The sequence below is a fragment of the Lygodium microphyllum genome, chromosome 25 (assembly GCF_053477565.2).
Source record: "Lygodium microphyllum isolate KBCC chromosome 25, Lygodium_microphyllum_v1.1.10, whole genome shotgun sequence".
Lineage (NCBI taxonomy): Eukaryota > Viridiplantae > Streptophyta > Polypodiopsida > Schizaeales > Lygodiaceae > Lygodium > Lygodium microphyllum.
The window spans coordinates 33,768,170-33,795,179 of record NC_141159.1 but is presented as its reverse complement, the minus strand read 5'-3'; the positions used below and the strand labels follow the sequence as shown (position 1 = coordinate 33,795,179).

General features: G+C 42.2%; 1 protein-coding gene across 2 annotated transcripts; it reads left to right on the top strand.

Annotated features, from left to right (window-relative positions):
* LOC148014066 (heterogeneous nuclear ribonucleoprotein 1-like) lies at positions 1–26,294 on the top strand. 2 transcript variants are annotated; one of them, XM_087666128.1, is made up of 13 exons: positions 1–139; positions 412–549; positions 630–719; positions 914–979; positions 1,063–1,128; positions 1,206–1,291; positions 1,405–1,450; positions 23,727–23,790; positions 23,867–23,943; positions 24,032–24,424; positions 24,517–24,621; positions 24,717–24,875; positions 25,245–26,294. In XM_087666128.1, exons 2-13 carry the CDS (start codon positions 508–510, stop codon positions 25,353–25,355), a joined length of 1,305 nt encoding a protein of 434 aa, XP_087522254.1. In that variant the 5' UTR covers positions 1–139; positions 412–507; the 3' UTR covers positions 25,356–26,294. The 2 variants fall into 2 exon arrangements, with proteins under 2 accessions (XP_087522254.1, XP_087522255.1); XM_087666129.1 differs by having other exon boundaries at positions 23,727–23,781; positions 25,245–26,285.
* Positions 26,295–27,010: the final 716 nt, after the last annotated feature.

Sequence of the window (27,010 nt, the reverse complement as noted above, 5' to 3'; positions counted from 1 at the left end):
TCTGGCACCAAGGCTAAGAAACGGGATAAATATGGGCGTCATTTCTAACAGTAATGTTTTCTTGTCGTGATAAACTGCACTCCGAGAGTGGCGCAGAGAGGACTGAACGTTGCAAGGGCGCAAGCGTTGGTGCGAGATAGTAAGCGTTTCTGAGTTTCCTTGACTCTGTTTTGAGAGAGAGCGAGAGAGAGAGAGACTTAATCATGCGAGAATTATCTGCACTTGCGAAATGGACACAGAGAGAGAGAGAGAGAGAGAGAGAGAGAGAGAGAGAGAGATGGCCAGCAGCTCGGTTGCCAGTTGTCACAGAGGCTTGGTTGTTGCCAGCATTCCTGACCCCTTAATTTTACATGTGGGGTGAACTCAAAATGCTAGGGTTTCCACATCTTGATCACCGAGCATGTTTTGCAGGAAGGAGTGCTTAAGGGTGAGGAACAGTTTTTGAGAGAGTGAGGGAGTAGCTAAGGCCCGAGAGGCCTTGTGTTGGATACTCTTGTTGCCAGTCCCATGGGTGAGGCACGCACCGATGTTGGGGATCGAAAGCTGGTGGTGAGACTGATCTCTCCATGTCTCTTTATGATATTTTTGCAAACCAGTGCTTCCAAACTTGCTCTTCTGTATCAAAACAGGTGCTGGGCATTCCATGGGATGTCAACACTGACGGGCTTAGGCAATATATGAACAAGTATGGAAGCCTTGATGATGTTGTTGTCATGACGGTGAGTCGTTGAAGGCTTCAAGTTTCCTCTGGGAGGTCATCTCATGCGAATCAACTCACATTGCGTCTGATTTTGTGAATTTTGGTGACACATGGAACCTCTGTATCTGAGGCTTTTCAAGGTTGTAAATGACCGCACAGAACTCAAATGGCTCAATTGCTGGCTGCTATTGTGGTTCTTTATGATGGCTGCAGGAGCGAAAAACTGGCCGTTCCCGTGGATTTGGTTATGTAACATTTTCAACATCTGAAAGTGCACAGGTACTTCCGGCTTTTTGTATGTATACTATACTGGTCAAGATTTGTCTTGATGTAATGCTCAGATATGTAAACCTGTGGTGTAGAAAGCGCTGGAATCAAAACACGTTCTGAATGGGCGGTTACTGGAAGTCAAAGTTGCAACACCAAAGGTTTGAATTGTTGCTGTAATATATGGAATTTAGTTTATAGGCATGCAATGACATTGCTTCTGATGCATTGCTTTCAGGAAGAGATGAAGTCCTCTTCCAAAAAAATCACACGAATTTTTGTGGCTAGAATCTCATCCAAAGTGACAGAAGAATCTTTTCGAAGGCAAGTGGATGCGTTCACTGGAAATTGCTTGTCAGTTTAGTTCCCTGTTGTGTTTTGTTTTGGTATTTCTTCAATTGAGAAGAGCGGGATTTGTGAAATGGCATACATTGCAGGCACTTTGAACAATTTGGAACAATCACCGACATCTACATGCCCAGGGTAATTTTGATCACCTTGATCATATAGTAACAAATCTGTTAGCACAGCAAGGAGGGAGGGAAATGCCAGCTCTTGTCACTAGGCTTTTATCAGATGTAGATTAAAGCTCAGCTAGTGTGTTTAGGGACTTAGGTATACTTTTTGACATTGGAATTGATAGTTCTCCATTTTGTAATGTGGAAGTATCTAAGCTCATTGGCTCAGCAAATGTGCTACCTAGGCAAGTGCTTTATTTGTTGTTGGTTAGGAGGATGCAGCCTTAATAGATGCCTCGTGACTATGGTTGTACTATGGTGTGATTAGCAAGATGGATTTGTTAAAGTGCAGACAGCTAAATGGCTTATGGAAATTGTAAAGAAAATTGAGATGCATGCACACTACATTGAAGAAAGAATGGGTTGTATCTACTACATAAAAGATGTGTGTTGTTTAAATTTGTTATTCTTATTGTGTAAGATGGTTCCACAATGACAATTGCACTTTTGATGGCGTGTTCATAGCCCCAACAAGTTCATGTTGCTAAATGCAAGGTCATAATTTGTGAATCTATGGACATTGGCAGCTTTCCCTCAAGTTATGCCATTGAAATTTGTAGTGGCGTTATATTTGAAGTTGATGATAGATATAGTCTCAATAAATTTTCTGTGTTTGGTGGTTTTGTACTCTAGCAAAGATATCAACATGGAGAGAACTAATAATATTGACAGCAGTGTACCCATTGTTAGTCATGGATATCCCTTTATTCATGTGCTTAGTCCAATATATTGCCATGAAGGGTGTTAGAGAAGAATAAATATAACTTTTTTTTGGGGGGGGGGGGGTGATAGAATTTATTGGAGAATGACCTATCAAGGGTAGGGTTGAGGCTTGTGTGTGTGAATTTTGAGTGCACACACCTTGCCCACCAAAGTAAGTGCAACGGATTATGCTTGCTTGAGGGACAACGCAATGCCAAAGTAGCTCGAGGGGAGCAAGTGGCTTAGTAACATTTTATGCATGTAGAATGAGCGTTCTTACCCTTTGCCATAGCTAAGAGTAAGGGTAGCAAATGGCAAATACTGAGCGAGGACTAGAAAAGTGATCGGCAAATATTTAGAAAAGGGATATGCAAGACCAGGGTGTTCATTGTGGGTAGTGCCCATTGCTTATCAAAGGTGAGTGAAGAATGGAAAAGCAACTAGTTGGACTACTTGGAAGGATACATAAAGCCTAATTGCTAAAGATGATATCTATTTGCGAGAATAAGATGGTTTTTCTTGTCTAGCGAAGACTTTAGACTATTATATAAGGCTCTCCCTTGTGTCTTGTTTAAAGAAATGTTTGAACAGAGATTGAGAAAAAGTAATGACAAACATGGTGAAGGCATTAGGACTCAAGAAGAATAGGACCAAGGAGGAGAGATGAATGAACGATGAAGTTGTATGCTGGTATGATACAATGGGCCTCAAACCTTCATGTCTCGGGTGGACTAGGGATGAGGTGAGTTGGATGAGGAGTTGGAGACACTGATGATTGTTCAGAAAGCATATAGTACCTTCAAAACGCAGCAGGCAGTCTCTTATGATGTCAGCATGTAGGTGGCAGCTGGATGAGTGACCAGCCGACTAAAAATGAAGATCAGTGTGGATGAAGATGAAGCTACCTATTTGCATCTGGCTGGAGGCTCAATGCGATAGCAGGGTGGTCTGCTGGGCAGCAAAGTGCAGATGAACAGCTGCTGACTTGGACCTCTAGGATACAAAACTCAGGGTTGAGAGTAAAAGTGATAGCAGCTGAAGCTCTCCAGGTGACTGGTGGCAGCAAACTGCAGAAAATGCACAGCAGCAAATGTGCACTGACTGTTACCAGATTAGTCAGCTAACGAGTGAGTTTGTGCAGGTCTATTTGTGGGCTGGGCACATTATTTTAGGCATTTTTCTTGTGATTATTTTATGAGGTTTTGGCCATCATATTCAACTGGCTGTCCTGATGCATTGTTGGCATTATTTATTGCCTATATATTTAGGCTCCGTCCTCATACATCATTCTTCACATGCAGACTTCCAGAGTAGGTCTTGTTGGAGAGAGGGAGTTGGTGCTAGTGCCCACAGAGCGAGTGACTCACTGTTATATGCGATTGTCTCGTGTTTGGTATATGGATTCTATTTCCATTGCTGCACCCACTTCTAACATGGGTGTTGTTTTCTGCTGTGGGCAGTCTGTGCCCACATTGTTTTATTGCTGATCTGACTTTGTCTGTTTTGCTGCAGCCTGGGCGATCAGTTTCTGGGTATTTTCTGCCCGTGTTCAGTCTTCAATTCTCGGCGTTTTTGTGCTGCATCATGCTGCATTTTCATTTTCAGCACTTAATGTCCCTGTCGGCTAGGTGACAATGTTTCCAGCCTTTGACAGTGTTTGTGGTTGTAATCAACCTGATTTTCCCAGGTTTTGCAGTTGTTTTCTAATTAGTTCGTCTTTATATTGCATGTGAATTCTTGACAGTGTAGTTTGTGTTGTGTTTTGGCTCTAGTCTCTCCCTATTTCGTTCTTTCCTTTATCTTTCTTCTTGTTCTCTCCCCATGGCATCTCCTTGTTGTCCTACTGGTGATCTTCATGGCCTTCACTACCTTACATGGAGTTATGTCATGAAAGCATGGTTTGTGTAGAAGCGATTATGGTATGTAATCCGAAGCTATTGAGCGGCCTCAGCCTCCCATTCCTCTTCTAGATGATTGCAACCCTATCAACCATGAAGAGGCATGTGCTTACATGGATTCTGATGATACCTGTGCATATTCTGATCTTCTCCGATGTATCTCTATGTTGGGAATAAAGGGTTGCCATGCCTTTTATGGTGTTCGGATATGCATACACCCTTACACTTGTACTCTAAATATTTGATTTTCACTGCTGATTGGTACTTGCAGCGTACCGTGGTCATTTGTGTGACATTTGGGCTTGCATTTATTGACGTTCGAGTCAATATAGTGCTGAAATTATGGCTGGAAACAATGACAGCAGCAACCTTTTGTACATCAAGAAGCTTGAGGGTGTATACAATTTTGTAATATGGCAAAAACAGTGCTACGATGTCTTGGTGCAAAAGAAACAAGTAAAGCCTATCAAAGCGAAGGGAATAAGACTAGCAAGTATGGAACAAGAAGAGTGGGATGATTTGGAGGAGCTTGCACGCTCTACCATTGAGCTTTGAGTGTCAAACAACTTGCTCTTTAACATTGAGAAGCTGAAGAGTGGGATGATTTGGAGGAGCTTGCACGCTCTACCATTGAGCTTTGAGTGTCAAATAACTTGCTCTTTAACATTGAGAAACTGAAATTTGCATAGCCATGTCTGTACATTTGAATGAGTTCAACTCAATTTTCAATTAGTTGATTGCTTTGGATTTTCACATTGATGATGAGTTTAAGGCTACTTTCTAGTTGTGCACTTTGTATGAAAGTTGGGGTACTTTCAAGACAGCTTTAAGTAACTTAAATGCTCAGCTATTATATTCTAATGTGGAGAGTTTTTTGTCGATGGAAGAACTCAACATACAAAATAATTCAGCACACAAGTCTTCTAATGCATTGCACACTAGGGGCAGATTTCAACAAAAAGGCAAATCTAAAAATAGAGCACACAACAAGTCTCAAGGCAAAAATGTGGAGTGTCATCATTGTGGCAGGAAAGGGCACTAAAAACGAGACTCTTTTCAATTGAAGAAAGAGAAAGGCAAAAACAAAAACATTGAAGACAACAAGACTGAGAAAAAGGACAGCCAGCCTGCAAAGAAGAGTAGTGTGAAGATAGAAGAGGTAAATGTAATCACTCAGTCTTGCTTCTTTGAGTGCAGATGTATTGATTGCAGATTCTGAGGATGACATGCATACTTGGATTCTTGATTCAGGCGCATCTTTTCATATTACACTACATCATGAGTAATTTTTTGACTACAATGGTGGTGCATGTGGTGTTGTCCACTTGGGGGATGACTATGCATGTAAAATTACAGGCATTGGTAGTGTGAAATTGGAATTTCAGCATGGCTTTGTGTTTGTTTTGCATAATGTGAGGCATGTACCTTAGCTCGAGAAGAGCTTGATAAGCACATGGCAGCTAGATGATGAAGGCTATCACACTATTTTTGGGGATAGCAAATGGAAAATTTTTAAGGGCTCTCGCATTGTTGCCAAGGGTTTATGCAATCTGTCGTAAAGACAAGGCCTTGGATAAATTTAAAAAATTCTTGGTACTTGTTGAAAATCAAACCAGCGAGACATTAAAGTGTCTTCGCTCTGACAATGGTGGGCAAATATGTGTCCAAAGCCTTTGAGGAGTTTTGTGATAGCAAAGGGATTAAAAAGGAGCTCATTGCCCCTCACAATCCATCCCAAAGTGGTGTTGTAAAGCGCATGAACAGGACCATTCAAGACAGGGTGCGTACAATGTTATCACATGTTGCTTTACCTCATGGATTTTGGGTAGAGACTGTTATGACAGCCGTACACTTGATTAATCAGTCAGCAAATAGGTCTTTGGCGGTGGGAGTCCCTCAAGAAGCGTGGTTGGGCAAGCCACCTTCATATCCTCTCACTTGAGAGTGTTTGTCTGTGAGGCATTTGTGCATATTCGCAAGGAAGAACACATTAAACTTGAGCCAAAGTCTGTTAGATGGTCATTTCCTGGACAGTTGGACAGTATGGACATTAGTGCCATGTCAGCGCCTGCAGTCGGCCAGATTTCCTGCAGTCGGCTCCATTAAATGCAGCGACCTAGTGCTGGGATTTTTTATTTTTTCGGCAATTTATAGCCTGTTTGGTGGCTCACTCCAGTATTCATTATTCAGATTTTGATCTTGAAGATCTGTTGGCTGAGACAGACTGTGCTCGGGCTGATGGAGATTGAGGTCATCAAGTCGGAGACATACGCAGATATTTCCTCTGTCCCCTTGTGTATTTCTGCATTCTTATACAACATATTACACCGTAGATTTTTTGCGTTCACACTCCTCTCTCTCTCTCTCTCTCTCTCTCTCTCTCCTCTCTGTGTTCACTCTCTTAGTCTTTGTGCTACGCTTCTGCATCGCTGTACTGTGACATGGTATCAAAGCGGTGAAGATGAACTGATTGAGAGCTGAACCTATTTGAAGAGGAGATTTCAGCGCGACACAAGGCTGCCTTTTCAGGTTTTGAGGGCAAGCGGGAGGGCTGTGCATCGGATCAAGGCTGAAGCGAGCGTGGGCATGCGGGAAAGGAGTCTAATCGGTGAATTTGCTGCAGGTTATTACTATTGGAAGAGAAGGAAGGCTGCGTTTAAGGCCTTTCATTGCAAATTTTACATTTTCATCGCCTCCGGCGGGTCAAAAGGTTTGGACAGTGGAGGAATCAATCCTAGAAGGCTGCGTTTTCACAGTTAGAGGGGGCTGCTTTTGCATTTGTGTAGGTATTGCAGGTTAACATGTCTTCAAAGACTGATTTGGAGTTCCAGGCGATCATGGACAGGAAGGTGCCTGTCCTACCAGCTCTTGCAATGGATCAAAAGCTTGATGGTGACAATTACCGCATCTGGCGGGTGATGATGTTGGCCATCTTAGAATCTTATGATTTGGCGGAATTGGTGATGGAGGAGATTAACAGGCCCTCGGTGAGGGATGAGTCCAAACTCTCTTCCAATGCTCATGTGGAGTTGACCAAGGCCTAGTCTCATTGGGACAAACTGAATGCTAGGATTCGATCTTTTCTGTTTCTGTCTTGCACCACAGCCGTGATAGCTCACATCGAGCATTTGATGGTGGCTCGTGAGATATGGCTGAAGCTTGATCAGATGTACAATCAGATGACTCTGATGAAGAGGGTTTCTTTGGAGGTGCAGATGCGGACTTTGTTCGTGAATAAGTTTTCTTCGCTTCGGGAACACATCAACAAGCTTTGACAGCTTCAGATGCAGGTTCAAAATGCGGGGAAGCCTATTTTTTCCGAAGACATGGCGATCACTTTACTATCCTAGTTCCTCCATGATTCGATACTTTTTATTCCACTCTTATTGCTTCAGGGTGGGAGTCGACTCTTCGGTGGGAAGAGTTGGTTCCCATGGTCTTGGACCAGGAGGAACATATGAAGGGACAGAATGCTTCCGAATTGGAGGCATTAGTTGGTCAAGCCTTTCAGAAGAAGGGGAAGGACCAAAAGAAGAAGAAGGAGGACAACAAATCTAAGAAGGACAAGGAGAAGGAATCAACTTGCCATATTTGTGGCAAGACCGATCACTAGAAGAAGGATTGCCTTGACAAAGAGAAGAAGGATACCAAGAAGCATAGATGCACTCATACGTAGTACGAACTGGTTCGTACTATACGGTTCGTACCGTATGAAATCGTACAAAAAAACAAGCTTTTTTTGGGGTTTTTTTTTGCGCGTGGTTGTTGTTGTTGGTGGTGGTTTGGGTTGTGACTGTTGTTGTTATGGTGATGGTGGTGATTTTGTAGCCTTGATCGATCAACCAAGAAAGGGGGTGGAAGCTTGATTAGACTCCTTATACATGTTTTGTTATGATTTATCCTAGAGCCAAAGGCCATACGCAAGGTATTCAAGCAGTTCCAAACGTTTCTAATCGATGTCCCATCTTTTTTCACAATATGTTAGTGTCATCAATAAATAAATTAAGCACCATTTGAGAATCATCAAGTAGCTTAATCCTATTGATTTTACCTTTGTTCATAGCTCATTTTGCACCACCCAACCCAAAGCATTAGTACACATTGCTAATAAAACTAGGCCAGAGGATAGCTTGGTCCAATGTACCTTCTGAGAGTACACGAATTAGTGATTGTACAATCGGTAGCCACTTTAGCCTTAGCAATGCCAAACAAAACCATAACAAAATTCATAAATCTTTTACCAAAATCTTTGGCGGTTTGTTTGGCAACTGTTGGTCTCATAGGTCATTTTGGCCTCTTGTAGATGTTAATAAAGCATCTCGTCATTTCATCTCTCTCTCTCTCTCTCTCTCTCTCTCAACCTTCTCTCTCTCAAGCATACATGCCTCTTATTTGTATGATCATTCATGTATGATGTATCCACTCCTATGTTTGTACTTGTAAGTTATAGCGCGTGTTGCACATGCGGCATATGCCATAGAGGTTTTGGCCTGTTATCCTCAAGTATTCATCTTATATACTCTAATAGCATTGCTATTTAGACTTTAAATATCTGTTATATTATCTATAGTTCAAAATAATGAAGTTAATTTTTTTTTTTTGTACTAATATCGTATCGTACCTTATAAAATCTTAAGGTACCATTTAGTACCGTATTTTATCGTACCGTACCGTACTTTTCGTACCTGACAACTATACCAAGAAGAAGAACACGGACTCTGGAGTGGTGGCTGCACCCTCATCAGCTGCTTTTCTACACTTAGCAGTCATTGAGAACTCTACATCGACAACTTCTGATGCTGCGATGACAGCTCCCCAAGCTCGAGAGTGGATTGTGGACAGTGGTGCCTCACGGCACATGACTCCTTTCGTTGGTGTTGCCCATTTGCGACCTTCGCGTGGGCAGATTCTCATTGGAGACAGCTTTTTTGTGTCTATTGCTGCGCGGGGTGAGATGCAGCTTATGCCAGATGGACGTGGTGGTACCCACACCTTTGAGGTATTGCATGTGCTAGGATTGGGTTGTCATTTACTTTTGGTTCATAAGATTTGTGCTCTTGGCCTCTTGGTGGAGTTTGACAGTGATACTGTTCGAGTCCTTGATCGTGGATCGAGGAAGGTTCTCTCTGCAGGGTATGAGGAGAATGGAGTCTACAGTCCGAGCTATGGCATGCTCGGTTTGGCCACCTGAACTACGAGTACCTTCGGAAGGCGTCGCGAGGGTCCTTTGTTCGAGGCTTGCTGGACATCGTAGTGAGCCATCAGCCATGTGTCTCCTGCATTCGTGGGAAACTGCATCGGGATGCGATTCCCAACAAAGCTTCTAAGCGGTCTACTTCACCCATGGAGCTTGTATCTACGGATCTTTGTGGTCCGATGAGGACCGAGTCCCTGAAGGGAAGCTTGTACTTCATGTTGATCGTAGATGACTACAGCAGGCTAACTTGGGCCTATTTCTTGACTTTGAAGTCTGAGGCTTTCTCTCATTTCAAGGATTGGCTTTTCTTTGAGGAGAACCGTTCTGGCCGGCAATTGAAGACCTTGCATTCAGACAAGGGAGGTGAATTTATGTCTAATGAGTTTGCTTATTTTTGTGCAGATAGGGGCATTCACCAAGAGTTTGCTAACACCAACACTCCCCAAGAGAATGGCATTTTGGAGCAGAAGAACCGAAGTGTGATCGAGATGGCACGCACCATGATGGAGCACCGACAGACACCTCAGTTTCTGAGGGCCGAGGCAGTGGCTACCGCAGTTCACATCCTTAATCGATCTCTCACTTCGGCCATTGACAGGATGACACCTTTTGAGGCTTACTTTGGGGCTAAGCTTGATGTCTTTTATTTCAGGATCTTTGGGTGTGACGCTTATGTGCACATTCCGAAGACGCAGCGTGATAAGTTCAAGGCGGCTTCTTGACGACAGGTTTTTGTTGGCTATAGCTCCCAATCCCAAGGTTATCGTTTGTGTGATCCCGTTAAGCGGAATGTCTACACTAGCCGAGATGTGAGGTTCGTGGAAGTACCGGCCACAGAGGGGGGTGAGGAGCACCCCGTCCTTGGAGATCTAGGGGAGAGTTGGGCTCTTGAGACAGTTTCTTTGGAGCCAGAGCCTCTTGATGGAGATTCTTCTTCGGATTCAGAGTCTTCTCTTCCATCGGCCACCCTCGAGGAGCATCGGCCACCCCCGAGGATATTCCTGAATCTTCAGCTAATGGAGAGCGACGGAGAGAGGTTCGTCCTCCTCCTCGTTGGGCCCGTGACAAGCTCCGAGATTCAGGGATCGAGGGGGTCCTTGAGGAGTGGGAACTGCAGGATGGACCGCGGAGGTCACGGAGGAACCGGGCACATTCTTCGGAGCTTGCTCCAACTATTGTTTGCAGACCCGTGTTATGCAGGATCGAGAGCCCACTTCGGTGAAGGAGGCTTTGCAGTTTGATCATTGGCGGAAGGCCATGGAAGCCGAGTCGGAGGCTATTGGGAGGAATGGCACTTGGTCTCTTGTGCCTCGTCCCTCTCATAAGAAGGTGATTGGTGTCAAGTGGGTCTTCAAGACCAAGTATCTTAGTGATGGTTCTTTGGACAAGCACAAGGCTTGCCTTGTTGCTAAAGGTTTTGCTCAGCGTCGAGGCATTGATTTCCATGATACTTTTGCCCCCACTCCTCGTATGGCGACTATTCGAGCTGTTCTTGCCTTGGCTGGCCATGGCAGATGGCCTGTTTATCAGTTGGATGTAAAGTCGGCCTTTTTGAATGGTGACTTTCAGGAGAAGATCTATGTTGAGCAGTCTCCTGGCTTTGGATCCTCGGATGGGACAATTTACAGGTTGAAGAAGGCTTTGTATGGCCTCAAGCAGGCTCTGCATGCATGGAACAAAAGATTGACTCGTTTCTTCAGTCGAAGTTGGGATATTGGCGCTCCAAGGCCGATCCGCAGCTTTATGTGCACACTTTCGAGGTTGGTCGTGTGTTGTATGTTGATGATTTGATTTTGACAGGGGATCATGCACAGAAGGTCCGAGAGACCAAGACAGCTTTACATCAGGCATTCGAGATGACGGATTTGGGGCTTCTTCATTTCTTCTTGGGTCATGAGATTTATCAGTCTCAGTGGGGGATTTTCATCTCTCAGCAGAGGTACATTCAGGAGCTCTTGGTGACTTTTGAGATGGAGACTTGTCAGCCCATTACTACTCCTATGGATCCGAATTGGAAGGCCACTTCACACTTAGATTCTCCCGTGATGGATGCTTCACGCTACCGTCAATTGATTGGATCCTTGATTTGGCTTCTCAACACTCGTGTTGATCTTTGTTTTGCTGTGGGTCTTTTGGCAAGGTTCATGACGGAATCTAAACGGGTGCATTGGCAAGCTGCCTTGAGGATTCTTCGGTATTTGAGGGGGACCTCTGACTTAGGGATTTCTTATCCCGCAGGTACAGATGCTTCTGATTTGGTTCTTGTCGGTTGGAGTGACTCGGATTGGGTTGGAGATGTGGACCATCGACGGTCTACTATAGGCTACTGTTTTATCTTGGGTACAGGTGTTATCTCTTGGAGTAGCAAGAAGCAGCTCATGGTAGCCCTTTCTTCTATTGAGGCGGAGTATTGGGCTGCGTCTTCCACCACATGTGAGGTTGTGTGGCTTCGGAGATTGTTGGAGCTTGGCTGCCCCTAGACTCGTCTTACTCTTCTGCGGCAGGACAATGAGAGTTGCATTGCCTTGGTACGGAATCCAATATTCCATGTCTGGACGAAGCACATTGAGATCCAATATCACTTCATTCGGGAGAAGCTTTTGGATGGGACCATTGATGTGGAGTATTGCAAGACGGAAGATAATCTTTACAGATTTGTTCACGGAGGCGCTGCCCTAGGCTCTTCTTCGGCAACATTCCAGATCCCTCAGTCTTTGGACCCGTCCAGGATCTGAGAGGGGGTGTTAGACAGTGATTTCTTGGACAACTGGATAGCTAGACAGTACGGATGTCAGTGCCATGTCAGCAGGCGCCACGTCAGCACCTGCAGTCGGCTAGATTTGCTGTGCAGTCGGCTAGATTTTGTGCAGTCGGTGCTGGGATTTTCTATTGTTTCGGCTATTTATAGCGTGTTTGGTGGCTCACTCCAGTATTCATTATCCAGATTTTGATCTTGAAGATCTGTTGGCTGAGACAAACTGTGCTCGGGTTGACGGAGATTGAGGGTCATCAAGTCGGAGACATACGCAGATATTTCCTCTGCCCCCTTGTGTATTTCTGCATTCTTATACAGCATATTACACTGTAGATTTTCTGTGTTTACACTGTCTCCTTTTCTCTTTCTCTCCCTTCTCTTTGTGTTCATTCTCTCTCAGTCTTTGTCTTATGCTTCCTCATCGCTGCATTCTGACAAAGTCTTGTAAATGTATTTTCTTAAGATATGGTGATGAAGGTGAAATGGGGTATCGATTATGGGATCCCGAGAAATGAAAAGCAGTACGCAGCAATGATGTTATTTTCCGGGAAGATCACATGCACAAACAGCCCGAAAAGACAGAGGAGGTCATAAGAGTTGTATTCTGGGAGGATGCACTGATAGGATAGCAAAGGTTGCCCGCTAGACAGTAGCAATACTTGTTGTAAATGTCCCTGAAAATGCAGGAAATAATGCTGAAAATGATCAGCAAGATATTGCCCATGATGTGTCACAAATTCAGCAAGAACAGATGCCTTTGGAACGACCAGAACCCGCTGTACAGCATGTTGAACCTGTAGAACAGCAAGCTGTTAATGCAGATTTATAGGCTCAATAGCGAGCAAATCTTGAACATTGGGTCCGTAGGTTGACCGGAGTGCAAAGACAACCAGATAGGTTTGTTTTTGGTGTCAATTATGTGGCTGATTATGTCACGTCGACAGATTGTGGTGAGTCGTCATGCTTCCAAGAAGCAATGGACAGAAAAGACAGCTAGAAATGACATAAGGCTATGCTGTTAGAGATGGAATCTCTCATGAAAATGGCACTTGGGATTTGGTGCATTTACTTAAAGGGCAGAAAGTGCTACTATGCAAATGGGTTTACAAAATGAAAGTCAATTCTGGTTTTTTGCCAATGTATGAGGCACGAGTGGTTGCTAAAGGATACAAGCAAGAGCATGGAATTGATTTTGTTGAAATCTTTTCTCCTGTAGTCAAAATGACTACTTTGCGAACCATTTAGGTGCAACCAGTTGTTGGTAGCTTGATGTATGCCATGTATCTTCTAACCACTCCCACCGCAAATGCAATGTTAGGACATGTAGCAACAACCATTGGTATACTATTGCTTCCATATGTGAAACTTAGTGCAGATGATAACCCTACATTGGATGATGGAAATGCTAAGATGACAAAGATTCCTTATGCATTTAGATACATGGTATATCTTGGCAAAAAGCATTGGGAAGTAGTGAAGGGTATCATGAGATACCTTAAGGGCAGAAAGGATTTGTGTATCTGCTTTGGTAAGCAGAAGTCATGTGTTGCTAGCTTCACGGATGTAGACTATGCTAGTCATCCTGACTGCAGGAAGTTTACTTTAGGAATGTGTTCATGTTCACCGGGGGAGGAGTCTCTTGGATATCCAGGCTGCAAAAGTGTGTTGCATTGTCTAGAGGCAGAGTATGTGGCTGCCAGTGAGGCATGCAAAGAAGCTTTATGGCTTTCACATATGGTGAGAGAGCTTGGTATTACAGAGGTTCCTATCCTTGATTATGACAGTTAGAGTGCTATCATGCTAGCATGGGATCCTGTCTTTCACGCAAAGACAAAGCACTTATAGGTGAAGTATCATTTTATTAGGAATGTACTTGACAGCAAGAGCATTGAGCTTGTCAAGGTACATACCGATGATAACCTTGCAGACCTTCTCATGAAGGGTCTTCCACCAGAGTGGTTTGCTCATTGTCATCAAATGGTGGGGATTGGATAGTATATGTGTATTTCAGCTTTGTACATACATAGACTTAGTTGATTCTTTGCTCTACCTTCAGGCAGGTTGCCTTTAGGTGGGAGGTTGTTGGAAATAAAGGCTCACTGTGCCTTTTACGGTGTTCGGGTATGCATGCATAAATGAATAAATAAATAAATAAATAAATAACCTAAAGTGGTATGAGGCATTGTACCCGCACATTGAGTGTTGTGCTCTCACTCTTTTTGCTCACCTTCTCTACTCTGAACTCTACACTAAACTTGATCCGCACTCTACCTTGACCCTTGCATATCTGCCATCAACAAATGCCTCATTGTGGCCACCATATTGAGATGGAAGTCTCCCTAGTGACCGCAATGATGCCTCATGCTCAAATAGCAACAATGACATGTATGTAAAGCTGACTAGCATTAATGATGTTTAGGCTTGCAAAGCATTGGCTAATCCATCGAACATTGAAGGGGGCTTATAGAGCGCAATCCCAGCTCAATGAACCTGTGGTGAGTTGTTTCTTGAGAGAGAGTAGTATTGGCTTCTAGTCCGAGCTTACAAGGGGACAATTTAGTGGTCTAGTTGAAGGTGGGAAATCCATTCTCATGTATGCTCCAAGGCATTGTTGATAGGATGGTTATGTATGCTATTGCGAGGCATTGTTGACAAACACAGAGTTGCTATGATTCTTCTCTATTTCGAGGTTTTGGTATGATTGACATCGACATCAAGTTCTCTTTGAGGCTCCTTGTGGCGGTGGCTAAATCACCCACTACTTGGGTATTCGAGGTCTTATTCTAGTGGTCTTTGTTCTATGGACTATGATGAGTCATTATCATTGTATCTTTGTATTGTATCTAATCATCCATGATCTAAGAGGGTGTTAGCAGATTAGCTAGCTCATGAGAGAGTCTGTGTAGGTGTATTTGTGGGTTGAGCACATTAGACTATTTTAGGAATTTTTTTGGTGATTATTTTATGAGGTTTCAGTTGTTATATTCAGCTGGCCAACCTGATGCATTGTTGGCATTGTTTATTCCCTATATATTTAGGCGTCCTCCTCCTTAGACATCATTATTCACTCGTAGGCTTTTGGAGTAGGTCCTAGGTCCTATTGTGAGAGAGAGAGAGAGAGAGAGAGAGAGAGAGAGAGAGAGAGCTGGTGCTAATACCCACAAAGCTAGTTGCTCATTGTTGTACGTGACTATCTTATGTTTGGTATATGAATTTCATTTCATGAGCACATCTTTGAGTTCTCCTTTTGTAGTATTCTTTCGTTTTCTCTCTAGCTAATGATTCTTCACGTGCACGACTCCTCAATGGACTAGTTTTGTTCCAATTACTATGTCCTTAGTTGCTCTCACCAACCATGACCAATGAGCTTTGAATCTGTTTCAGTTACACACTCAAAGTAATATATCTTCAAGCATAAAGAGGTGCAATTACTCCGACATTGATCAATATGACATTTAAAAATGCATTATGTTCCCTTACTATTGCCACGTTGCAATCAAGGAGGAGTTCACACGAATCTTAGTCCTAGTGAAATGTCTCTCTAGGATTCAACCTCTATATGAGACACGATAATCCATATCCACATATAAAAGGGATTGGACATTAGATTTACTTCCTAGGCATAGAGCCAAAGAGAGCCAAAGAGACTCACCCTTAAGTTAAGAAAATAGCTGTACTCTGGGTCATGACCACATCCCAAGTGCTAACATTCCATACCACCAGCCCATACCATCCCGATGTATAGATATGTCGGCCAATGGGCCTAGAGTTCAAGAGTGGTGATCACACAAAAGTGTGCATGATAGAACCATGAGTCTTATAAATAGGACTTGGCTGCCCTAATCTTGCAGTGCCCTTAGTGCATCTGCATTAAGTCACTTTGTGACCACTGTGACCAATGGTGCGAGCACCCATTTGAATGTCCAAGGGTATAACTCCTTCCCCCTTATGAATGATTGCTGTCCTTAGCAATATCCTTAAGGATGAAGTTTCAATGAATCTACAAATTTCCAAGTAGCCTTTGTCTCGGGAATGAATTGAGCTATATTTGTCAATCTGTTGATCACACCCCAGATTGCATCATGATCTCGATTTATATGGGACAATGGGGAGAGAGAGAGAGAGAGAGAGAGAGAGAGAGAGAGAGAGAGAGATTGTTGGCATATATGGACCATGATGAATGCATTTATCTTTGACGCTTCATCTAGCGTGCAGAGTCATTGACTGCTTGAAAGGGTTTCTTCATTGGCAGCTAGACTTGATTGATTTAATAGATATTCTCCCTAGACATGATTTACTTGCTTGGCACACTATAGTTTCTTCTACCTTTTCTTAGTCACTCTGCTTTCATTGTACCTTTACCGTGATTATGCACGATGGCACACAGAGAGAGAGAGAGAGAGAGAGAGAGAGAGAGAGAGAGAGAGAGAGCGCCCAAATAGCCAAGATCAAGTTTCTAAATGAGTAATCATGTGCTCCTTAATTAAATCTAGATTTTTATTAAGGGCTAACTAATGACTTGATCATCAATCATAAGTGAGCTAGACTAAACTTAAGCTCAAGGCTCGCTTAATAACTTAAGTGTGCTAATAATTGAGTTGGCCGCAACTTTCAATATAACTCAATTCTAAGGTTTAAACTTTCAATCTAATGAAAGTTTCACATTTCTCCTTGCTCCTTTTACCTTGTCCTTGTACCACATAGCTTGCACACTTATCTAGTGCAATGTCAAATCTTTTAATACTAGTGTAATGATCACCATGCCAAGAGCTAGGGGTGCCAAAATTAGAGTTCATTTTTTAATTAAATCATTAAGCTCATTTGTCATTTTCGTGACACACCCTTATGTTAAAACTTGGCAATCGACCCCAATTGCATGTGTCATGAGGACATGTATTTTTAAAACCTCACTTAACATGTGGATTAATTTTTAATCACATGATTAAGTAAATGTTGCACATGTGAGGTGCAATTAGGGTTAGAGTAAATTTACGAGCCCAAGACCTGAGAAAATCACAAGATGTCAAAGGCAAAAGTCGCTATAAGTTATGTTGCACAGGTACTTGGTGGTATTTGGTGTCAATTGTTGGCCTAGGTCATTCATTTGGCCATAAGTGTCAGTTGGTGACACTAGAGATGTAGTGTTTAATGGTACCTAATGCCGATCTAATGGTCAAAGATGGCACAGAGAGACTCGAGAGCGGAAGATGCCCAACCAATTTAATTATTGGCGAGTCAGATTTTTTTTTGGGTATCGAAATAATTATTAGATTAATTTTCAGTAATTAAAGGTTGAAAATTAATATTTAATGATGGATAATGTTGGAAAAACCATTTGGAAAGAAGAGGAAAAACGAGATCTTTCTTGCTATAGCAAATGTGGGAGAGCTGTGAGCAGCCATGGCGAGCCTATTTTCAGCCATAGCAACCAGCCAGCCATGAGTGAGTTTTGAGGAGGCGATTGTAGTTTCGGACCCTCCAAGGTACAAGGTGACAGCTGATTTGGATTTCTCAGCTATAGACGACAGCATTTAATGCTGTTGTGGCAGGGCAGCAGCTGCATTTGACCGATTTTCAGTTATTCTTCGCAACAAAACTCTGAATTTTCTCTCTCTACAGCTTTCTCTCTCATCTCCCAGCCATTTCATAGCCTTGCTTTGAAGATCTCAGCATTTGGACCCTTGGAGGCTGAGAAATTGCAAATATCTCTGCTGTAAACTCTATTTAATTTACAATAGAAATTAGGGTTCAACAGCAGTCTCGAGAAGGGTGCCAAAAATTGGAAGCTCCAAGACTTGGATTTTTCAGGGCTGAAGGTGAATTTCAGCTAAATTCAGGTGGAGGACCAACGAACCATTGAATTTGGGGCATTTCCATCGTCTATGAAGTGGGTGAAGGCCAATTAATTGGCCAAATCAAGGGGCAAATCAGATTGAAGACTTGCTGCTCTTTTTGACAGCAAGGGGAGTTTGGATTGCGAAGGGGATCGAGAGAATCCCATTGTAAATCAACTTCTTCTTCAATAAAGTTAAAGAAATATTGAAAGGGGTGCCAATTTTGGGGCCAATCGGGTGTGCATTGTCCAAGATTAGTAGGTAAATTTGTATTTTCAGATTTGCATTTATTGTTTGCTGCTGTAATTAAGTTGAAATCAAGGATTTACCACCCATCCATGGAAGGAAGACTGGTTTCAGCATGCGTGTATAAACCACAAGCATACCAAAACTAGTATATTGACACTCAATATAATAAATGACCAAAACAAGTGCATTTGGTGCTGTCAAATACATGTCCACAAGTGTAATCCAAATCATTGTTGCCCGAAAAGTATAATATTGAGTGCCATGGTAAGCATCCATATACAATTGTATAACAACATACATAGTGTCTAGAACACTACTCATAATAAGTTCCAAAACAGATGTACTATTGACATATAGTACCTTGGGTGAACATAAAGCATATCAAGTGACTACTAGATATTTGAGCGTATTTGACTAGGGGGGGAAATGCCACTTTCATCTTGAGTATCAAGCAATGCTCTAGATTTGCATTTTTTTGAGCTTGATGGAGCTGTAAACAAGGTTGGCTCCAACTAAAATGCGTGCACGAGTTAAGGTGAATTTGCTAAGTTACTCTATTCCATCCACTTTACATTGAATGGCAAAGTTTTTAAACTTCACTAGATAATGATGGGAAACTTTACCTTTAACTTTCCTTTTCTTATATGATGAATGAGGATCTTATCCAATTCCTCAACTCTGGGTTGAACCTCATTAATAGTATCCACATGCACATCCCTATGGAAAGGTCTCCATAAGAGCCCAATCACCCTTTGCAAACTCTTATGCAAGATGGGTAAAACTTCTTTTCTTTCCTTTCCTTTTTCTTAATTTGGCCTTTTCATGTCACATAAGAGCCCAATCACACTTTTCATGCTTTCCTTTCCTTTTTCTTAATTTGGCCTTTTCATGTCACATAAGAGCCCAATCACCCTTTGCAAACTCTAGGGCCTTGCAATGACAGTCTGCTATTTTCTTTTGGTTTGCTCAAGTCTTTTGGAGAGCTTTCTCAACTCACTTGTAGGCATCATCCAAAGTTTCTATATATTTGTTTGCTTCAAATATGTTGTCCTTAATATGCAAAATGGGTGGAACTTTCTTTCCTTGTTTCATAATCTCAAATGGTGCCTTTCTAATTGTTGGATTCAGGGTTGCAAAAATGCAAGTATATTGCTTGTAGAAGAAGCTTGAGAGAGCACAACTCAAAGTGTATTGGGAGGTATCAATAGAGAAGATTTACAAGACTAAGTATGCCCTTAAAAGTGAAAAGGCATACATAAAAGGTCAAGGAAAAAAAAGCCTCCTAAAGAGGGAAAAAGTTCCTTGGTAGTCCCAAGTGTATTCACACACATGACTACCAAAATATAGTAACAAATTCCCCTTGGGAGTGATGTGGTGAATGAGAGCTGGCACTCGTGTGGGGAAAGGCCATGCCTAGTGGACTAGATCAATCCACAAAGGGGAGTAAGCCCAAAGCTTTGCAGAAAGCTTCGAATTTCTCATCCGTCAAAGCTTTTGTGAAAACATACGCAAGGTTGTCTTGCGTTGGCATATAGGCCAAGCTGATCTCTCTTGCAAAGAGTCTCTCCTTGACATAATTATAGTGCACCTCAATGTGCTTAGTAGGTGCATGGAACATTGGATTTTGTGCAATTGCCAATGCACTTTGGTTGTCATTGAATATGGTGGTGGTAGATGACTGTCCAACACCCAAATCAATCAAGAGGTGTCTAGGCTAAATGCATTGAACCGTAGTTGTGAAAGTTGCCTTGTACTCAACTTCACAATTAGAACTGGCCATAGTGGGCCGCTCTTGGCACAATCACGATGTGTATGAGCTCCCTCATGACAAAAGTGTCTCCTCCCTTGTTCTTCAAGATCCACAGAGAATACTATGCATGAATCTACTTGCCACACTCTGATGCTTTTGCAAACACTACGCTCCAGTAGATACCTTAGTCATCCATAACACTGCTTTACCAGACTTTATGGCCATAGCCATGGTTGCTTCACAAGACATGGCCATAGTCATCCCTAGCGATCCATGTTGCCTTACAAGACTTACAATTATGGCCATCACCTGTTGATCACACATTGTGTGGGCATTCCACTGAAATTAGAGCTTCAAGTCATTGTCAAATATTGGTTGAGATAACCTTCAAATTCTTGATTCCGCCTTTCTATCCAACTGTTGAGCCATTTTCCATTTTCCTAGAGGTTCAAGAATTTAATATTTTCATACTTGAATGGTAACTTCTTTATTTGAATGCTTGGTTCATATAAATTAGTACACAAAAGGACCACATCTTAAGCATAAAAGCATTCCATTCAAGGTAAACAAACATGAATTTAGTGGCCTGCAATCTGCATACAAAATAAAATACACCTTCACGAGCTTAGATAACCTGAAGCTTGAAGGTATTCTTGGCTGTCACGATTGAAGTGTTAGTGCTGAACATAGTATACTGAAAATGTGGCCAAGAGCGGCCCACCATGCATAGATGTGCCTCACATGATACTACACAGACTCACCTTCTATTGCTGTCCACACCCCTTCCCAAAATACATCTCAATTCGTGGAGCCTTCCTAAGTGCTGCCCCTGCTGTGTACACAGTCTATCCAGCTAGGCGACCTGATTTCAAGAGCTCCTACAGCATTGCCTTCATCAAACACACCTTTCCCAGCTGCCTTACTTGAATTAAGATCTTCTACAGCATTGCCTTAATTAGATACACCTTGCCCAGCTACCAACAGCCATCCACAAATTTGCGACCTGATTTTGCTCTGTTTCCAGCTGCCCTTCACCATCTACCATGCTGCCCAGCTGATGTATGGCATCTACAGCAGGCCTGGCCCTGTGTTTGTTGTCCACATAGGCCACCCAGCATCTGTGTCACATCTAGTATCCACTGACACCCTCAGCCCTTGTGTATGCACCAGACTGGACTTGATGGGTTTTTGCGATCTGCATTTCATTGGCAAGTAGGCTGCGTGCTGGTGACCTAGGCTTCAGACCTGTTCAGGACAGCTGACATCATCCATTTACAGCATTCTAGGTTGCCTTTACTGCTACTGCTCTCACTCAGACATCACTTGTGCTGTTGAGTTCTGCGATCTGTTTGAGTATGATAGACTCCAATGCCTCCTTCAAACACATGTGCCTTGTTCTTACAGACGCAAAGGTATTGTATCAGCTTCATTATCATTCATACCTTCTCATTCAATATTGTACAATTTGTGCTCTACATGTTGTCATAGACTTTGCGCTTTTTGTGTTTGCCCTACCATTTCTTTATAAGATGACCTAAAATCTACACTAGGATCAAACTTGAGGGAAAGAAAATGAATCTAGGGAAGGAGTTTCAAATGAACCACCTTGAGAAAAGGGATCCAAACCTGAACTTCTGGGAGGAAATGGAATAGAACCCAAGTGCAAGCTAGATAAGGGTGGATGGGTGGGAGTCCAGACTTCAAGGCACTAAAATCATACTCACATGAAATCGAAGTTAAAATTTGGTGAATGATAGCCATACCTTTTTGAGTTTTTTTTGCTTTAGATCCTTAGCTGTTGTAATTTCCATATTGATACCAATCTAGGATAGTAGAGTAACTTATAGCTAATAAAAAGAGAGAATTTTATCAATACTAGCCAAAAGGTATATATGAAACCACTGGGCCTAGTTGGGATGAAAAAACACATGCAATTACTAGTCGTCTCCAAGATGGTTTGTTTTCCCCTGATTGAAAGCTGTTTGTGCCTTCATTAGCAGCTGGTTGCAATTGAGGTACACTTTTCTCTAGTGTGATTTTGGGTGAGTTGACGGTAGTTTGTCCCGAAGTAGACAGAAGAGTTAACTTCTCTCTCACGGCCCACAATAAAAAGCATATTCAAGGAGTGGTAATTGATGAATTATGGCAAGTAGTTTGTGTCTACCATGGCCTTGATTCCACCACTATAATTGTGGCATAGAGTGATGGTGTCCATATCAGGAAGGCCTGTGTAGATGGTGGTGTGCAAATCATGTGGTGTTTGGGTAACTTGATGGGGATGTTTGGCGTTGAGCCAAATGCACCATCAAGAGCTCGAATTCATAGAGCAAATTGCAAATGGCTTTCCAATCTAGGCACCATAAAGCCTTTTAGGTTTCAGTCGCTGGTATTGATTCAAAAAGTGAGTTTCACGTTATTCTTGCAGAGCTAGATGCATACCCCATCCATGGTTAATCACCATGGGTGCCAAAGAAGACTACGGAATGGGCCTTGTGAGTGTTTGGCTTGTCTATATATTTGTGTGTGTGCGCACACAAAATTTTTAAGCTACATCAAATAAGGTGGCTTCTTGAATCATCATGGCTGAGAATTAAGTCGGGCTTACTCGAGGGCTTTTACTTGTTTTGATGGAGAAGAAAGCAAGAAACATTGGTGGCTGCTGTAGGGAAGTTGTTTGTGCTGCCTACTTTTTTTCTATTGTTTTTAAGCTTCAATGTTTTGATCCATGCCTAAGTGATACTCTCTACACACTCTTGGCTGTCTACCCTCATGTCCCAGAGCCCCAAAGTGGCATAAATAAGCCCCTTCTTACTTTCATGTATGTAGGATCTAGCTGGCCAGAAGCACCTGCAAAATGAAGTTGTAGATATGGGAGACCACTGAAAAGCCACCAAACACGTGTACCTTTGAAAATGAGTACCATGAACCCATAGTTCCTAAGAATACTGAAAAGCCACCAAACACGTGTACCTTTGAAAATGAGTACCGTGAACCCATAGTTCCTAAGAATACAACCATGAAATTGTGAGAAAGAAATACAACATGGAAGCAAAGAGACAACTGCCTAACAGTGAAAGAGTTGAACTAGAAAGCAAGAACATAAGAACTTAGTAAAATCCATCTACTAGAGCATGAAAAGATGCGTACAAGCCACATGGGTTATGGCGACCACCAGAGTGCTTTCAGTCTCCCTCTCTCGAATGGATGCAGATGTGCAATGAATAAGGAGAGTAGACAAGAGACACCTATAAATAGGCCACGTGGTGAGGCCTGAGACAACCGAGCCGGATATAAATGACTGCCCAAATGCCCACTCAAGCACCTGCCCAAATGCCCAAACACAACCAATAGTACCCATGAAATTTACTAATACTAACAGAAATTATGTACATCTAGATGCAGATAAATGCTGAACCATAATACCCCCAGGTCTGTAGATACAAAATTTCGGCTCTAGAAGGTTGATTTAAAGATTGGAAAGGTCTCAAACAATCTATCTAGAGTTTTTCTGTGGGCTGTAAACCATGCTTCAAAAGGGACAGAAGACAATTATCTCATGATGGAGTCATGACACAAGTCTCTAGAGCATATACTTCTAGGAGTCGTGACACTGGTCTCTGCAGGCTAAGACACTTGCACCTTCCACTATGTTCGCTAAGTCAATCCTACTGGACCACAGTGTCAGGATTGAATTATATTAAGGAAAGTTGAAATTGACAAAATATATATAACATCATCAATAAGTAAAGCCTGAGGATTACAACAAGAAATGATACCAAGAAACTTTCGCTTCAAATTGACAGTATTGGGTGTCATCACTTGATTGACTTAACATATTCTAGTGTTTTATGAACAGGATCAGAATGCAAAATCTCATCGTGGAATAGGATTCATCACCTATGAGAAGCCTGGTAATCAAGGTATTCATGTGAACCAAAATAATATTTTATGGCTCTGATTTGCTTACAGTTTGGGCTTTTGATCTGTTTTATTCAGAATCAGTGGCCAGAGTTATGGCAGAGACTCATGAGTTGGAAGGAGCAACTGTTGCAGTGGATGAGGCTACTCCTAAGGTTTGGGGTGGAAATGCTTGCTTCCATTCTAAATAAACAAGCTGGTGTCCATTGCAAAGAATTAAAAAGCTCTTGCATTCTTTAACAGGATGAAGGAGGCAAGTTTGCCAGCAGGAACGACTACACTGGAAAATATTCTGACAAAGATTATGGTAGTGCATATGGAGCATATAGTCCTTACATAGCAGCAGCTGCTGCTCCTCGATTTGGAGCTTATGGCATGCCTCCTTATGGAGCCTACGACTATGAGCAAAGATCTAGTGGAGGTTATGGTGGATATAGTTGGTCTCGTCCACCACCCCCTGGTCTCTATGGAGGAGCTGGAATTGGTCGACCCTCTGACTTTAGCTCTACTAAGTTCTCTGCTGCTACTGTAAATAATAGGATCTTTGTTGGAAGGCTCCCATCAGAAGCTACAAGTGAAGATTTGCGGCGGTACTTCGGAAATTTTGGCCGTATCTTGGATATTTATTTACCTAAGGTTGTTTATCAGATTTTTGGTCCTATAATGTTTCAAGGTTGCTGGCATCTGATTGAGGTATTTAACTATCTTTTATGAAAACTTAACCACAGGATTCAAAGCGAAAAGGTCACCGTGGTTTCTCCTTTGTGACATTTACTGATGAAGGTACAGCTGAACGAGTAGCACGCAGGTCCCATGAGCTTCTTGGCCATGAGGTTTGTATGATGATAATTCTTTAATTTTGTGTGTTTCAGGTTACCACTATGATGCCTAGCACTTAAACTAATTTTTGTAATGATGTGTTTTACAGATAGTTGTTGAACGTGCTGATCCTCCAGATGATGCTGTGACTAGGGATGAATATACAGGTTTAACTGGGGCCAGCATGGGTTTATCTGGGGCAGGCGCTGGCCCAGCAGCTTATGGAGGGGGGAGTACATATGAGAGCAGTCTGGACTATTATAGCAGGGTACTGTTGCCTTCTCTCTGCGTGAATCATTTAACAATCGTTTTAAAGGCACTATCACAGAGTCTAGCCTGCAGTTTTTCCAGGATCTATGAGGCCATGTGCACTATTTTATGATTTTCTTAGCCAGGCCTAACTTTGGCATTTGGGAAAACACAGGCACCCTGAAGACATTGTTGTCAGGCTATTGACAACATCCTGCTTGTTCATTGTGTTGAGCCATTCGCTTAAAGGAACCATTCTAGAGTCTAGGCTGCATTTTTTGTTAATGTGATACTTTTTTCGTGGGTTTCAGTGACATGTTAAAGATGCTGAGAATCACACAATTTATTGTGCAGTGTAGTTCTAAAAAGGCTTTTTGTTTGTATTCAGTGGGCAGCAGCGAGTGGAGGGGGTGTTGGTCCAGTGGTGACAGGAGATGGAGGCCCACTGGGTGGTGGTAGTAGAGCTTCAAGGACAGATTACCGCTACAGGCCCTACTAAACACTGCTGCATGGGAATTTATACCTTCCAAAGGTCTCTCTCTCAATATACTGGGCTGGATGATGCATTTGAGAAGAGGCAGTCCTATGTCTTTCAACGTAACCTGCCTCCGGTGACAGAAATCCCTGATGTTGGAGTAAAGGCTCAACAGTTTTGAAGGCATTCAATAGTGTGATTTTGAAGTGCTTATAGCAGTTGGTAGTTCGTTTGGCATGGCTTACTGATGTCTGATGTTGGCTAGCCAAGAAGGATCAATTTGCAAGCTTCATCGAGGCTTGCAAGCTTCCATTTGTGAACATTGTCAAGGATCCTCTTCATATCTGATTGTTCTAAGGCTGTTACCTAGTTGCATTGAAAAATTTAGACTGCATTAACAAGTGTTGAAGGTAAGGCTCAACTTGTTCTGAAGGTTTCCACTAGTGTGACTGAAGTGCTTACGGTAGTTGGTAGCTCTTTGGTGTGGCTTTCTGAGGTACGATGTTCAATGTGAACTCCACCCAACTCATTCCCATCTAACAAGTTGGAGATGAGACAGGTCAAGTTTGTTGGCAATTTTTGACAATGCAGAAACAACTACACAGGGTTCCTGTGGATGGGCACTTTGAATTACATCTTAGCACGACAAGGTGGCTTCTCACTGCAAAGGTAGTCCTGGAGGCAACTTTGAATCATACTTTAGTACAGAAAAAAGGTAGCATGACAGGACTCTGAATCATACTTTAGTACATAAAAAAGGTAGCATGACAGGACTCTGAATCATAACTAAGCACCAAAAGGTAGCCTCTTTCAATCTTAATTAAGCACTGTAAGGTGGCCTCTTTCAATCTGAATTATATCTCAAATTTCAAAATGTATAAGCTGGGGTAATCAAAGAATAGACGTTAACAAAGAAGTGAGTTAAGAAACGCTAGTAAAGAGATTAACCTAATGATCTAAATGGAAGTCCACCTATTTGCTGACCAAGCAATGAATGGCAGGCACTTCTATAATTTCTCATGTAAGCTTTCATCCGCCTTACACATGCACCTATTAAGTGATGCATCTTGATGCAGAGGCTGGTCATACTTTTTGTTTTGTTGAAATGTATACTATTTGGCTAAAGTAGGTAAATGGAAATATGAGAGTTTGCCAATTAAAACGATAGTATAAGATATAAGATGAGTTTTATTTATGTCAATAGTGGATGCATACTTGAGTAGGTTTTAGTGGGCAATGCATTAACGATAGTATAAGATATAAGATGAGTTTTATTTATGTCAATAGTTGATGCATACTTGAGTAGGTTTTAGTGGGCAATGCATTAGTAAGGGATCTCTTTTGAGAAGGAAAATACCACATTGTAGAAAATCTTCATTTTAGTAAAGGTACACGCATCAAGATTCCAGTTGAACCATTGGCAAAAATAAAAAACTACCAAAGGTAACACACAATTTTCCTCATTTCTTGCCTTATTCCTGCTGATTCAAATTATTGTGCTTTGAGATGTGTTGTTGGAAGCTTATCTATGATCTATACTTTCATTTCCTTGAAACATTTTGATTTGCTTCAGTACTTGAATGCCTCCAAGCTCCACAGTTGTTGGATTCTTTATTGATCATTTTTCCTCATGTCATTCACTTCAGCCTTTTTCCCTCTCAAAAATTCGACTTAATTTG

Coding starts and splice junctions, on each gene's coding strand:
- LOC148014066 (XM_087666128.1), top strand. CDS start 508: ATGGGTGAGGCACGCACCGATGTTGGGGATCGAAAGCTGGTG. Junction 1,129..1,205: donor TCAAAGTTGCAACACCAAAG/GTTTGAATTGTT, acceptor CATTGCTTTCAG/GAAGAGATGAAGTCCTCTTC. Junction 23,944..24,031: donor TGGATGAGGCTACTCCTAAG/GTTTGGGGTGGA, acceptor ATTCTTTAACAG/GATGAAGGAGGCAAGTTTGC.